Here is a 16644-nt window from a genome sequence, read left to right as displayed (position 1 = left end):
TTGTATCCCCATATTATGACCCCCATAACTTTTTTATACTTCTGTCTACTCAGCTGTTTAGGGGCTCATTTTTTGTAGAACAATCTGTACTTTTAATTGATACCATTTTGGAGTGTGCTTGACTTTTTGATCACATTTTATGACATTTTTTTTTAGGTAAGAGAAGCAATGAAAAAAATGGCAAATCGGCCATTTTGACCCTTTTTTCCATTACGCCATTCGCCGCATTGGTATTTTTATTTTCTACTTTAATAGTATGGGCATTTTCGGTCGCGGTGATACCCATGATGTTTATATTTATTGTTATCTATTTTTTAATTATACGGAAAGTGGGTTGATTTAAACTTTTTTTATATATTTTTTTTAACTTTTTGATTATGTGCCTCATATGAGTTTTTACATTTTTAATTTTTTTAATTTTATTTATTTTTTTGGTTTATCAGTAATTTATTAGCTTATTTTGCTCACTTTTCTTATCCTGGCCTGCCATCTGGTGGCCAAAATAAGAATTGCAGTTTGAATACTGTTAGCCTACTCAGTAAGGCTACCAATATTCAGCGCAACTACCTATGCCCGGATTGGACACAAGGGGCATAGGTAGGAAGCCGCGATCTCACTCAAGCATTTAATTACCGCGATCGGCATTATTGCCAGTCACGGTAATTAGCTGCAGGTCTCTGCTGTATGAAACAGCAGAGATCTGCCGGGCATGACGCCCGCTGCACGTGCGAGCGGACGTCATTTTCACACATTGCTCCAGTGCATTTACGGTGCTGGTAGCCTAAGGGTTAATCACCAGGCCAGCTTGGGCTTTTGTGATCTAGTATTTTATATAATTTTTTTTATTTTATTTTTTTTATTTTATTTTATTTATTTTTACTTATTTTATTTATTTTTATTTATTTTATTTTTACATCCTCCTGAGCGCCATAACAAATTTTTTAACTAAATGTAGCCTCGTTTTTCAACGGCGCCAATACATTTTTTTTCATCCACTGGAAAACAATACATTTTTGGGAGGTGAAGGAGATGAGAAAAAATTAGTAATCGTGAAATATTTGGCTTTGTTTTTGGGTTTAGTTTTTTTATAAGGCCTCATGCACACGACCGTTCCGTTATTTATGGTCCGCAAAAAAAACGGAAGCCGCACGTGTTGCCTTCCGCAATTTACGGAACGGGCGCCGGCAATATAAATGCCTATTCTTGTCTGCAAAGCGCGGACAAGAATAGCACGTTAGATTTTTTTTTTAGCGGGGCCGCGGAACGGAGCCACGGATGCGGACAGCACACGGAGTGCTGTCCGCATCTTTTGCAGCCCCATTAAAGTGAATGGTTTTGCATCCGAGCCGCCAAAACGGCGACTCGGATGCGGACCCAAACAACGGTCGTGTGCATGAGGCCTAAGGAGAAAACGTTTCCCCCCCCCCCCCTTTAGATTTTTGATTCATTTTTCTAACTTCTTTTTGTACCTGTCCCACTCGAGGACTTGAGCTTTATTACCCACTGCACCAAAATACTGCAGTGTAATATTATTAGTAGCCAATTAGACCCCCGACGACTTCTGTAGATGGCAGAATCGGGGGTCAATGTTGGGTTGTGTCATGGGGTAGGTGGTCTGACAGATTGACCGCCTCCTTTTTGCTGATGCCTTGGATGCCGTGTTCCCTACTAACCACAACATCTAAGGGGTTAAAGGGTGAGGACTAAAGTCTCCTGTGCTCTCCACCATTAGAGGGGGGGCCGCAGCTGTCTATCACAGCCGTTGTCTCGCTCCTGATAACATGGTGCTGGACAAGTGCGCTCGTCCTAATGTGGCCCCCGCTGCCCATCAGCCAATACAAGTGGGACCCTCTTTTAGGACCTCTCTCTGTCACCCTGAGCATCTATAGAAGAGCGCCTCCTGTCCTGGAGGACCCGGCACAACCACACAACCTTTTTTTTTTTTTTTTTCAACGGACGCTGTGTAATTCCTCATTTGCCCTGCGGAGGTGCTCCTAAGAAATTGAACGCCTCGTGTTTGGTTCACCCACAATTGACAGATGGTTGCTGAGGATCCTGGCGGCTCTTACGTTACAAGCCCAAAGCCTGAGGCTGCACTACTGAGTTTCTGATGACTTCTTTGTGTTTGCACATCACCATCATATTCCTCACTTTCCCGTGTAGATGGAGTCTTTGTCCAGGCCTGTTATATGGCGGACAGATCGCATCCTAATCTGTGAGATCTGCCACACACCACGAGTGTGAACAGTAACCGATCATCTACGATTACCGCTTCTTTCTTTGTAGCTACATTTGGGGAAACTCCAAGTGACGAATCTGACAAAAATTCATTTCAAGTCCATCAGAACGACACTACTTCACATATATGGCAGCCGACGAAGGAGGAGAAGATAGCGCTCAGTCCTTACAGTCCTCCAGGTGAGAACGGGAATCACAGTGCTTAAAAAATGAGTGGTGAGTGCAGCTCTGGAGTATAATACAGGATGTAACTCAGGATCAGTACAGGATAAGTAATGTATGTACACAGTAACTGCACCAGCAGAATAGAGAGTGCAGCTCTGGAGTATAATACAGGATGTAACTCAGGATCAGTACAGGATAAGTAATGTATGTACACAGTGACTGTACCAGCAGAATAGTGAGTGCAGCTCTGGGGTATAATACAGGATGTAAGACAGGATCAGTACAGGATAAGTAATGTATGTACACAGTGACTGCACCAGCAGAATAGTGAGTGCAGCTCTGCAGTATAATACAGGATGTAACTCAGGATCAGTACAGGATAAGTAATGTAATGTACACACTGACTGCACCAGCAGAATAGTGAGTGCAGCTCTGGAGTATAATACAGGATGTAACTCAGGATCAGCATAGGATAAGTAATGTATGTACACAGTGACTGCACCAGCAGAATAGTGAGTGCAGCTCTGGAGTATAATGCAGGATGTAACTCAGGATCAGTACAGGATAAGTAATGTAATGTATGTACACAGTGACTGCACCAGCAGAATAGCGAGTGCAGCTCTGGAGTATAATACAGGATGTAACTCAGGATCAGTACAGGATAAGTAATGTATGTACACAGTGACTGCACCAGCAGAATAGTGAGTGCAGCTCTGGAGTATAATACAGGATGTAACTCAGGATCAGTACAGGATAAGTAATGTATGTACACAGTGACTGCACCAGCAGAATAGTGAGTGCAGCTCTGGAGTATAATACAGAATGTAACTCAGGATCAGTACAGGATAAGTAATGTATGTACACAGTGACTGCACCAGCAGAATAGTGAGTGCAGCTCTGGAGTATAATACAGGATGTAACTCAGGATCAGTACAGGATAAGTAATGTATGTACACAGTGACTGCACCAGCAGAATAGTGAGTGCAGCTCTGGGGTATAATACAGGATGTAAGACAGGATCAGTACAGGATAAGTAATGTATGTACACAGTGACTGCACCAGCAGAATAGTGAGTGCAGCTCTGCAGTATAATACAGGATGTAACTCAGGATCAGTACAGGATAAGTAATGTAATGTACACACTGACTGCACCAGCAGAATAGTGAGTGCAGCTCTGGAGTATAATACAGGATGTAACTCAGGATCAGCATAGGATAAGTAATGTATGTACACAGTGACTGCACCAGCAGAATAGTGAGTGCAGCTCTGGAGTATAATGCAGGATGTAACTCAGGATCAGTACAGGATAAGTAATGTAATGTATGTACACAGTGACTGCACCAGCAGAATAGCGAGTGCAGCTCTGGAGTATAATACAGGATGTAACTCAGGATCAGTACAGGATAAGTAATGTATGTACACAGTGACTGCACCAGCAGAATAGTGAGTGCAGCTCTGGAGTATAATACAGGATGTAACTCAGGATCAGTACAGGATAAGTAATGTATGTACACAGTGACTGCACCAGCAGAATAGTGAGTGCAGCTCTGGAGTATAATACAGAATGTAACTCAGGATCAGTACAGGATAAGTAATGTATGTACACAGTGACTGCACCAGCAGAATAGTGAGTGCAGCTCTGGAGTATAATACAGGATGTAACTCAGGATCAGTACAGGATAAGTAATGTATGTACACAGTGACTGCACCAGCAGAATAGTGAGTGCAGCTCTGGAGTATAATACAGAATGTAACTCAGGATCAGTACAGGATAAGTAATGTATGTACACAGTGACCACCAGCAGAATAGGGAGTGCAGCTCTGGAGTATAATACAGGATGCAGCTCAGGTTTAGGGTTGTTTCGATACCATAAAGTATTGCGATACTATATTCCTCGCGAAAAATATAAAACGCCAAAAAAGCTGCGTGCATTCCGCCTTTTATTGCAGTCCGGCCCATAATTTAAGTGTCCTATCCTATTTTTTGGGGGTGCAAGGTGACAAAAAATAAATAATTGCGAATCGTGTGTTTTTTATTTATTTTTATTTTTTTTCTGTTATGGCGTTCACCGAATAGGAGGTTTTTGTTTTTTATTTTTATATTTTAATAGTTTGGACTTTTTAGACGTGGCGATATGTAATATGTTTATTGTTTATATATTTTATATGAAAAATTGGGAAAGGGGGCAATTTATACTTTAATAATTTTTTTTATTTTTAAACTTTTTTTTTTAATAACTATTTCCCCCCCTTAGGGGCTAGAACCTGGGATCTTTTCATCCCTTGTCCTATTCACCCTGATAGAGCTCTATGATGGTGACTAGGACCTCACACTGTCCCTGGGCATAGTGCACACAGCAGCAGGGAGCTGACCATGGACGGCTTCAGTAGCGTCCTGGCTGCCATGGTAACCGATCGGAGCCCCTGGATTACACTGCTGGGGCTCTGATCAGAAGCCGGCACCAATGAGGAGGGGAGGGGATCCTATGGCCACTGCCACCAATGACTTTAATACTGGCGTGGCGTACTGCGCCACCAATGATAATTAACCTTTAATACAGATACCGGAGGTGGGTACCGCCGGCACCTGCCTCCTGTATTTGTATTAAAGGTTAACTATCATTGGTGGCACAGTGGCTAGGCACCTGCTATGCTGGCTGCTGGACTCTGGGGAGGACACTCAGGAGGAGGAGGAGGCTGCTGTTCGTTCAGACGGCGCAGCAGTGTATTCCCTCCCTCGTCCCGCCTCCTGCTTTAATTAATAGCGGCACATTCGTTGGTGGCAGTGGTGTGGGCAGCTTCAGAGCCCGCTCATTTTATCGGGCTCAGCGTGGCCGCGTCATAGGAGGTAGGGACTCCCTCCTTCTCCACGGTCTGCGTGCGCGCCGAGCGCCATAAGAGAGTCTAGTATCAAAAAAATTAAAATCTTGATACCGAAGCGATACTGGCATAAAAGTATCGATTGGGTATCGAAAGTACGATACCCGTAACTCAGGATCAGTACAGGCTAAATGTATGTACACAGTGACTGCGCCAGCAGAATAGTGAGTGCAGCTCTGGAGAATAATACAGGATGTAACTCAGGATCAGTACAGGATAAGTAATGTATGTACACAGTGACTGCACCAGCAGAATAGTGAGTGCAGCTCTGGAGTATGATACAGGATGCAACTCAGGATCAGTAACATAGTACATAAGGCCGAAAAAAGACATTTGTCCATTCAGTTCGCCCTGTTATCCTGCAAGTTGATCCAGAGGAAGGCAAAAAAAAAAAACCCTGTGAGGTAGAAGCCAATTTTCCCCACTTTAGGGGAATAAAAAATTCCTTCCCGACTCCAATCAGAATAACTCCCCGGACCAACGACCCCTCTCTAGTAGCCATAGCCTGTAATATTATTACGCTCCAGAAATACATCCAGGCCCCTCTTGAATTCCTTTATTGTACTCACCATCACCACCTCCTCAGGCAGAGAGCTCCATAGTCTCACTGCTCTTACCGTAAAGAATCCTCTTCTATGTTTGTGTACAAACCTTCTTTCCTCCAGACGCAGAGGATGTCCCCTCGTCACAGTCCTGGGGATAAATAGATGATGGGAGAGATCTCTGTTCTTACCCCTGATAAATTTATACATATTAATTAGATCTCCCCTCAGTCGTCTTTTTTCTAAAGTGAATAACCCTAATTTTGATAATCTTTCAGGGTACTGTAGTTGCCCTATTCCAGTTATTACTTTAGTTGCCCTCCTCTGAACCCTCTCCAGCTCTGCTATGTCTGCCTTGTTCACAGGAGCCCAGAACTGTACACAGTACTCCATGTGTGGTCTGACCAGTGATTTGTAAAGTGGTAGGACTATGTGCTCATCACGGGCATCTATGCCCCTTCTGATGCAACCCATTATCTTATTGGCCTTGGCAGCAGCTGCCTGACACTGGTTTCTACAGCTTAGTTTGCTGTTTATTAGAATTCCTAGGTCCTTTTCCATGTCAGTGTTACCCAGTGTTTTACCATTTAGTATGTACGGGTGACTTGCATTATTCCTTCCCATGTGCGTAACCTTACATTTGTCAGTGTTGAACCTCATCTGCCACTTCTTTGCCCAAACCTCCAATCTATCCAGATCCATCTGTAGCAGTATACTGTCCTCTGTAGTACATATATATACAGTATACTGTCCTCTGTAGTATATATATACAGTATACTGTCCTCTGTAGTATATATATACAGTATACTGTCCTCTGTAGTATATATATACAGTATACTGTCCTCTGTAGTGTGTGTGTGTGTGGTGTGTGTGTGTGTGTGTATATATATATATATATATATATATATATATATATATATATATATATTATACTGTCCTCTGTAGTGTGTGTGTGTGTGTGTGTGTGTGTGTGTATATATATATATATATATATATATATATATACAGTATACTGTCCTCTGTAGTGTGTGTGTATACATATATATATACAGTATACTGTCCTCTAGTAGTGTGTGTATGTATATGTGTGTGTGTATATATATATATATATATATATATATATATATATATATATATATATATATATATATATATATATATTCTATCCTCTGTAGTATATACACAGTATACTGTCCTCTGTAGTATATACACAGTATACTGTCCTCTGTAGTATATACACAGTATACTGTCCTCTGTAGTATATACACAGTATACTGTCCTCTGTAGTATATACACAGTATACTGTCCTCTGTAGTGTATATACACAGTATACTGTCCTCTGTAGTGTATATACACAGTATACTGTCCTCTGTAGTGTATATACACAGTGTACTGTCCTCTGTAGTGTATATACACAGTGTACTGTCCTCTGTAGTGTATATATACAGTGTACTGTCCTCTGTAGTGTATATACACAGTATACTGTCCGCTGTAGTATATATACACAGTATACTGTCCGTTGTAGTATATATACAGTATACTGTCCTCTGTGGTATGTATACAGTATACTGTCCTCTGTGGTATGTATATACAGTATACTGTCCTCTGTGGTATGTATATACAGTATACTGTCCTCTGTAGTATATATACAGTATACTGTCCTCTGTGGTGTGTATACAGTATACTGTCCTCTGTGGTGTGTATACAGTATACTGTCCTCTGTGGTATGTATATACAGTATACTGTCCTCTGTAGTATATACACAGTATACTGTCCTCTGTAGTGTATATACACAGTATACTGTCCTCTGTAGTGTATATATACAGTATACTGTCCTCTGTAGTATATATACAGTACACTGTCCTCTGTAGTATATATATACAGTGTACTGTCCTCTGTAGTATATATATATACAGTGTACTGTCCTCTGTAGTATATATACAGTATACTGTCCTCTTCGGTGTTAATTACTTTACATAGTTTAGTGTCATCTGCGAAAATTTATATTTTACTGTGCAAGCCTTCTACAAGATCATTAATAAATATATTGGAGAGAATAGGGCCCAATACTGACCCCTGAGGTACCCCACTAGTGACAGTGACCCCTCCAGTACTGACCCCTGTGGTACCCCACTAGTGACAGTGACCCCCCTCCAGTACTGACCCCTGAGGTACCCCACTAGTGACAGTGACCCAATCTGAGTGTGTACCACTAATAACCACCCTCTGTTTTCGATCACTCAGCCAGTTACTTAGGGCTCTTTCACACCTGCGTTATTGTCTTCCGGCATAGAGTTCCGTCGTCGGGGCTCTATGCCGGAAGAATCCTGATCAGGATTATCCTAATGCATTCTGAATGGAGAGAAATCCGTTCAGGATGCATCAGGATGTCTTCAGTTCCGGAACGGAACGTTTTTTGGCCGGAGAAAATACCGCAGCATGCTGCGCTTTTTGCTCCGGCCAAAAATCCGGAACACTTGCCGCAAGGCCGGATCCGGAATTAATGCCCATTGAAAGGCATTGATCCGGATCCGGCCTTAAGCTAAACGTCGTTTCGGCGCATTGCCGCATCCGACATTTAGCTTTTTCAGAGTGGTTACCATGGCTGCCGGGACGCTAAAGTCCTGACAGCCATGGTAAGTGTAGTGGGGAGCAGGGGAGCAGTGTACTTACCGTCCGTGCGGCTCCCCGGGCGCTCCAGAGTGACGTCAGGGCGCCCCAAGCGCATGGATCATGTGATCACATGGATCACGTCATCCATGCGCATGGGGCGCTCTGACGTCATTCTGGAGCGCCCGGGGAGCCGCACGGACTGTAAGTATGCTGCTCCCCCGCTCCCCACTACTACTATGGCAACCAGGACTTTAATAGCGTCCTGGGTGCCATAGTAACGCTGAACGCATTTGGAAGACGGTTCCGTCTTCAAATGCTTTCAGTACACTTGCGTTTTTCCGGATCCGGAGTGTAATTCCGGCAAGTGGAGTACACGCCGGATCCGGACAACGCAAGTGTGAAAGAGGCCTTACCCACTTACAGACATTTTCTCCCAGTCCGAGCATTCTCATTTTATATACTAACCTTTTATGTGGTACAGTGTCAAATGCTTTGGAGAAGTCCAGATATACAGGATAAGTAATGTATGTACACAGTGACTCCACCAGCAGAATAGTGAGTGCAGCTCTGGAGTATAATACAGGATGTAACTCGGGATCAGTATAGGATAAGTAATGTATGTACACAGTGACTGCACCAGCAGAATAGTGAGTGCAGCTCTGAAGTATAATACAGGATGTAACTCAGGATCAGTGCAGGATAAGTAATGTATGTACACAGTGACTCCACCAGCAGAATAGTGAGTGCAGCTCTGGAGTATAATACAGGATGTAACTCGGGATCAGTATAGGATAAGTAATGTATGTACACAGTGACTGCACCAGCAGAATAGTGAGTGCAGCTCTGGAGTATAATACAGGATGTAACCCAGGATCAGTGCAGGATAAGTAATGTATGTACACAGTGACTCCACCAGCAGAATAGTGAGTGCAGCTCTGGAGTATAATACAGGATGTAACTCAGGATCAGTACAGGATAAGTAATGTATGTACACAGTGACTCCACCAGCAGAATAGTGAGTGCAGCTCTGCAGTATAATACAGGATGTAACTCAGGATCAGTACAGGATAAGTAATGTATGTATACAGTGACTGCACCAGCAGAATAGTGAGTGCAGCTCCGGAGTATAATACAGGATGTAACTCAGGATCAGTACAGGATAAGTAATGTATGTACACAGTGACTGCACCAGCAGAATAGTGAGTGCAGCTCTGGAGTATAATACAGGATGTAACTCAGGATCAGTACAGGATAAGTAATGTATGTGCACAGTGACTACACCAGCAGAATAGTGAGTGCAGCTCTAGTGTATAATACAGGATGTAACTCAGGATCAGTACAGGATAAGTAATGTATGTACACAGTGACTGCACCAGCAGAATAGTGAGTGCAGCTCTGGAGTATAATACAGGATGTAACTCAGGATCAGTACAGGATAAGTAATGTATGTACACAGTGACTGCACCAGCAGAATAGTGAGTGCAGCTCTGGAGTATAATACAGGATGCAACTCAGGATCAGTACAGGATAAGTAATGTATGTGCACAGTGACTACACCAGCAGAATAGTGAGTGCAGCTCTAGTGTATAATACAGGATGTAACTCAGGATCAGTACAGGATAAGTAATGTATGTACACAGTGACTGCACCAGCAGAATAGTGAGTGCAGCTCTGGAGTATAATACAGGATGTAACTGAGGATCAGTACAGGAGAAGTAATGTACACAGTGACTGCACCAGCAGAATAGTGAGTGCAGCTCTGGAGTATAATACAGGATGTAACTCAGGATCAGTACAGGATAAGTAATGTATGTACACAGTGACTGCACCAGCAGAATAGTGAGTGCAGCTCTGGAGTATAATACAGGATGTAACTCAGGATCAGTACAGGATAAGTAATGTATGTACACAGTGACTGCACCAGCAGAATAGTGAGTGCAGCTCTGGAGTATAATACAGGATGTAACTCAGGATCAGTACAGGATAAGTAATGTATGTACACAGTGACTGCACCAGCAGAATAGTGAGTGCAGCTCTGGAGTATAATACAGGATGTAACTCAGGATCAGTACAGGATAAGCAATGCACTGTACACAGTGAGTGCAGCTCTGGAGTATAATACAGGATGCAACTCTGGTTAGCTTGTAACTGTATAGCTTGGCAAGATATTTTAGGGTTGCCGCGGGGGGGATATTAGTTGCCACAGATCTGTCCTATAATCCCATTCTAGTGTCAAGCTATTCATTTGAGAAATTCTTGTTTTTGGTCTTGGTTTTTTACATCCAAGTGCAGCAATGTGAATGTGACCTAAATAGACCTTCCTAAAATAGCCTCGGCTTCAGTCAGAGGGTCTGTAGTCTGTAGTCTGTGTTTGTTTTTTTTTGTTTTTTTTTTTTAGGGGCTCTCTTCACACCCCCTGAATGAATGTTCGTATGTATAGTAGATGTGCCGGCTTCTATTTTGGTGCAGTTTTTATATGATGGGGACTCTTGGATTTTGGCAGGGAGCAGACCCCGACATTTGGAGCCGGTCCCTGTGTAACTTTCCTTGCTTCAGACATAGTGATCGTTCCTGGGCGGCTCGTCATGCGTGGTCTTATAGCTCGCCCCGTGCAGCTGTCCCTCAGCCTCATTCACTTTTAATCAGCGGACGCCTCCTGTGTCCGCGCAGGATTGCTGAGGAAGCGCTGTCTTCTTCGCCTGCAGCCTCTTCTCTGACGGCTGATCTGCTGACTCACACCCCAGGACTCAACTTTTCTTTCTCTGAAGTGTCGAAAACCTGGAACTTTCCCGAGCCTCTTGTTTGCTCGGACCTCCAGTGAGTTACTCAGCGGCAGCTGGTCCCCCCTGCGTGGTGTGGGATTTCTATGGGGGCCACACTTTCTTTTAGAGTGCATTAAGCTTTGGATGTTTTTCATTAGTTTTGTTCCTGTTGTTTTTTTTTTGTTTTTTTTTTTACCTGTAGCTTTTGGGTCATACTGAGGCTTGTAGTTCCTCCAGCAGACATAAAACCAGGCCCGTGCAAGTCATGGTGATCTTTCATTTTTCCTGTGCCTTTCAGAACATGAAGGACTTCAGCTGAAATCCGAGGAGTTTGACGAGGCTTCTTGTCCAGAGAGTCAACTTCTCCCCGGATTGGGCAGCACTTATCTGGAACCACAAGACGAAGGTAAGGAGACGGCAAGTAAATGCTGACGATCTGCTGCTTGTCGTACAGCACACCTCACGTGGCACCCTGCTTATAATTCAGACAGGTATCGGCTGCAGCACCCCACGCATTGGAGAGGCTAAACGTGTCCCACCTCCCTCTATACGTGGACACAGTGGCCTGCAATCTAAAGTGTAACGTCTCCAATACATTTGTACAGCCAGGGCTGCCCTCTTAGTAGGGTTGTTGCGGGTATCGAAATTTCGATACCCAATCGATACTTTTGTCCCGGTATCGATACGATACCGGGATTTCCGTTTTTTCGATACTGGGCTGCGCTTCTGCGCAGTCTAGTATCTCTAATATTATACTGTATGGGGCAGCCACAAGAAGACCTTATACTGTATGGGCAACTATTTTTGAACCCCCCCTTCCTTAAGTCTTGTGGCCACCATACAGTATGGTCTTCTTGCTCTTGTATGGGGGACTCATTATTCCATACTGCCTGCTATTATAGATCAATGTGCAGACTGCAGGAAGGGAAGGACCAGGCCTCGCCGCAGAAGACCTACACATACCACCTTTATTTATGACCCCGTCCGTGACCTGGGCCAGTTCTATTCTATTTTTTGGGGGTCTCTTACTCCTCTTCCCTAACTTGGACATTCCTCTCAGGCCAGGAGTCAGGTGAATTGTGTGAGGAGGCAGTCGGAGTCTGGAGCGACACTTCCCGCGACCGCCTCGCTCGTGTGCTCGGATTCCGACGTCCTATGTAGGTGGGCGGAAACTTGAATATAGGAGCGAGGAGGATCCGGGGGCGGCCGCTGTGGAAAGTAATGTGTTTGTATTCAGTGATATGACAGACGCGGGGACCGGCGGAGGCAGATTTAGAAGCGGTCAGCGCACATGACCGCTCCTATGACGTCACAAAATACTGCGGTTATTAGGAATTTTGCCAGATCACTGTTTCTTAATACCACAGTATGACGCTGCCACCGGTATACATCAACCCTATGCACCACCGGATCCCCATTCACTGTAATCGGATCCTGCGGTAATCTGTGCGCTTTCCGGTATATATGCCGACTTTTGGCCTGACAAAACATAATGTTGCATTTTTATTTATTTTTTTGTCCAGCTGAAGGTCGGCAACGTACGGCGGACACAGTGCGGCAACGTACGGCGGACGCTTTGCGGCACGCACGGCGGTCGCTTTGCGGCAACGTACGGCGGACGCTTTGCGGCACGCACGGCGGACGCTTTGCGGCACGCACGGCGGACGCTTTGCGGCACGCACGGCGGACGCTTTGCGGCACGCACGGCGGACGCTGTGCGGCACGCACGGCGGACGCTGTGCGGCACGCACGGCGGACGCTGTGCGGCACGCACGGCGGACGCTGTGCGGCACGCACGGCGGACGCTGTGCGGCACGCACGGCGGACGCTGTGCGGCACGTACGGCGGACGCTGTGCGGCATGTACGGCGGACACAGTGCCAGAGTTAACAACACAGATGTGAACGCGGCCTTAATGATTTGACATCTCTAATTTAGCAGTGTCTGTCAACTATCCCTTAAAGGGTTTTCTGAGACTTTTATTCTGATGACCTATCCTCTGGATAGGTCATCAGTTTCTGATCTGCGGGGGTCCAACGCCCACTAAACAGTTGTTTGAGAAGCCACCGGTGCTCACGGTGGGGCCACGGCCTTCTCTCAGCTTTCCCTAGGCCAGTGACGTCTTGTATATCGGTCCACATGGACTAGGCACAGCTCGGCTTCATTGAATTGCATATGTCTGAGCTGCGATGCCGAGCATAGCCGCTATACTATATTTGGTGCTGTGCTTGGTAAGGGAAGGCCGCGGCGCTTTCTCAAACAGCTGATCGGCGGTGGTCCCGGGTGTCTGCCCCCCACCGATCGGATACTGTCATCAGTATAAAAGTCTCGGAATACCCCTTTAAACATATCTGCTTGTGCTTTCTGGCATTAAAACCGGTTTGTCCAGGCTGTCAGGATATGTAATCGCTGCCAGATCCGGCATCCCCATACACTGTATAATTTCGGGTGCCACCACCATACTGCAGCGCACCTCCCAGTCACTTAGCTGCAGTATCTTGTGTATGGCGCTATCCTCTTCCAGCTCGGTACACTATAGGTCTGAAGCCATGGCTGTCCGAAACAGCTTTGTCATGTGCCAGACGCCCACTGATCCGATATTGATAACCTATCCTGAGGAATGTCTATAGCCCAGACAACCCCTTTAATCAGAATAGGACCCCCATGCATGATGCCCTCTGCGAGTTGTACATTTGCCCTGGTATTTGTCACACATGCGAGCCTGTATGTATGTATGTTGTTGGAAGGCATTCGTGCTGTTAGGATACAACTATTTCCTCTGCCCGGGGCCCACATTGTCTCGTGGACTCTTTACTCCTTGCACCCGGAGGAAGCTTGGTTCTGGTTTCACGCTCCTCCATAAAAGCAAATGTTTCATCCCATCTCCCCCTCCCCAAATCTCCCATTGTCAGCCTATAACTTTACTTACCTTTTATTTTTTTTCTTTCAGATGAGTTTCCAAACCCTTATTCATACGACCAGGAGATAACAACATCTACATCCACTGAGACCCCCAACCCAGCCACTGGAAATGATGTACAGGAAAGTAGTCAGGACGAAGCTGTCCCCATCCTTCAGTCTGTGGAATGTGATCCATCTAAAGAAGAACTTGGTGCAGAGCAGGTGACTCCCGGGACCAGTATTGAGCCCCCTCCGTCCCCTGCAGATACCCCTGTATCACCTGTTGAATTGATCCACAAAAATTCTCCGGTTTCCGCTGCCAATCAGTTCCCGGCAGAAATTCTTGGTGAATTCCATGAAGAAGAAAGTCCAGCTTTCCCTGCTGCACTAGACCTGGAAATAAATGCTCCAGCCTCCCCTGCTTCTTTAGACCCGGAAACTGAGTCTCCAGCCTCACCTGCTGCAAAGGACCTTGAAAAAGAGTCTCCAGCCTCACCTGCTGCAATAGACCTTGAAAAAGAGTCTCCGGCCTCCCCTGCTTCTTTATACCTTGAAAAGGAGTCTCCAGCCTCCCCTGCTGCAATAGACCTGCAAGCAGAGTCCCCAGCCTCCCCTGCTGCAATAAACCTTAAAATAGAGTCTCCAGCCTCCCCTGCTGCATTATACCTTGAAAAGGAGTCTCCAGCCTCCCCTGCTGCATTATACCTTGAAAAGGAGTCTCCAGCCTCCCCTGCTGCATTATACCTTGAAAAGGAGTCTCCAGCCTCCCCTGCTGCATTATACCTTGAAAAGGAGTCTCCAGCCTCCCCTGCTGCATTATACCTTGAAAAGGAGTCTCCAGCCTCCCCTGCTGCATTATACCTTGAAAAGGAGTCTCCAGCCTCCCCTGCTGCATTATACCTTGAAAAAGAGTCTCCAGCCTCCCCTGCTGCATTATACCTTGAAAAAGAGTCTCCAGCCTCCCCTGCTGCATTATACCTTGAAAAAGAGTCTCCAGCCTCCCCTGCTGCGTTAGACCTGGAAGCAGAAGCTGTGACTTCCCCAGTTGCATTGGTCCAGTTGGAGGAAGTTCCAGCTGCCCCCTTTGTATTAGTCGAGGAACCATTGATTCCTGTTTCTCCCGTTGCTTTGGTCCAGGAAGCGGCTGCTCCATCCTCCCCTATTGCATTGATTCAGGAAGAGGAGGTTTCAGCTTCCCCCGTTGCATTGGTCCAGGAAGCAGAAGCCCCGACCTCCCCTGTTGCACTTGTCCAGGAAGTGGACGTTGCAGCCTCCCCTGTTGGATTGGTCCTTGAAGCGGACGTTGCAGCCTCCCCTGTTGGATTGGTCCTTGAAGCGGACGTTGCAGCCTCCCCTGTTGGATTGGTCCTTGAAGCGGACGTTGCAGCCTCCCCTGTTGGATTGGTCCTTGAAGCGGACGTTGCAGCCTCCCCTGTTGGATTGGTCCTTGAAGCAGAAGTTCCAGCGTCCCCTGTTGCCTTAGTCCAGGAATCCGCGACTCAGGCCTCCCTTAAGGCGTTAACCAAGGACGTAGAAGCTCTTGCCTCACCTGCTGCATTAACCGAGGAATTGGAGACCCCCTCTCCCCTCACTGCTTCAGTCCAGGAAGAGTTGGCCTCACCAGCAGAAGGAAGCCACCAACCTGAAGCACCACCTGTAAGAGATGATCTTCAACATCTTGGAGACCAAGGTAAGGGAAAAACAAGCATACATTAACATATACAATATAGATTGCTTTATTTAGTTTGATGGCTTTTTGTACCCGGTGGGATTTGCTGTAGTAGTTTTCTCCCTGTTGGTCCTTTTCTATGTTTTCAGCTTTGAATGAATTTGTAAGAGTAAAAGTGCCATAGAGTAAAGTGTTATTTGAGCAGAACGCCCTATTGTGTGAGAGTTATGAGGCCACCTCCCGCTGGACATGCTCCAAGATGGCCTCAAGCTGTTTGGATTAGCTCTAGGGATCCACATAGGGCATTGCTGTAGACCAGGGATGGCCAACCTGCGGCTCTACAGCTGTTGTAAGACTACAACTCCCAACATGCCCTGCTGTAGGCAGTCTAGGCATGCTGGTAGTTGTAGTTTTGCAACAGCTGGAGAGCCTCAGGTTGGCCATCCCTGCTGTAGACCTTAAGGCTAGTTTCACACTAGTGGCAAGGAACTCCGGCAGGTGAACAGCCTGTCGGATCCGTGCTGCCGCTAGTGCACGTTGCACCCCCAGACTACCGTTTCGGCCCCATTGACTATAATTAGGACGGGCCGGAGTTTCGGCAGCAGCACTGCAAACATGCTGAGAGGCGGCCGGAATGAAACTACGACCTGTCATAGTTTTATTCCGGCCGCCCCTCGGAATGTTTGCCGTGCTGCTGCCGGGACTCTGGCCCGCCCCCATTATAGTCAATGGGGCTGGAGCGGACCTCCGATGGCACGTGTGCACTAGTGGCAGCACGTATCCGACAGGCTGTTCACCTGCCGGAGAAGACTGACGCTAGTGTGAAAGTAGCCTAAGACACCTGTTTATCATAAATCCAGACTGGTTTGGGAAAG

The 16644-nt window shown here is 45.9% G+C and overlaps 1 protein-coding gene across 2 annotated transcripts in view; it reads left to right on the top strand.

Moving 5' to 3' along the window:
• The window catches only part of LOC121000766, a 126981-nt gene that overhangs the window by 72528 nt on the left and 37809 nt on the right, over positions 1-16644 (top strand). The window contains exons 7-9 of one of the 2 annotated variants that reach the window (XM_040431381.1): positions 2287-2418; positions 11499-11606; positions 14150-15790. In XM_040431381.1, coding sequence (XP_040287315.1) covers positions 2287-2418; positions 11499-11606; positions 14150-15790 — 1881 coding nt within the window. The remainder of the gene's footprint in view (positions 1-2286; positions 2419-11498; positions 11607-14149; positions 15791-16644) is intronic. The other variant, XM_040431382.1, reaches the window with a different exon arrangement.

Source organism: Bufo bufo, chromosome 5 (genome assembly GCF_905171765.1).
Source record: "Bufo bufo chromosome 5, aBufBuf1.1, whole genome shotgun sequence".
Lineage (NCBI taxonomy): Eukaryota > Metazoa > Chordata > Amphibia > Anura > Bufonidae > Bufo > Bufo bufo.
This window is presented reverse-complemented; position numbering and strand designations above follow the sequence as displayed.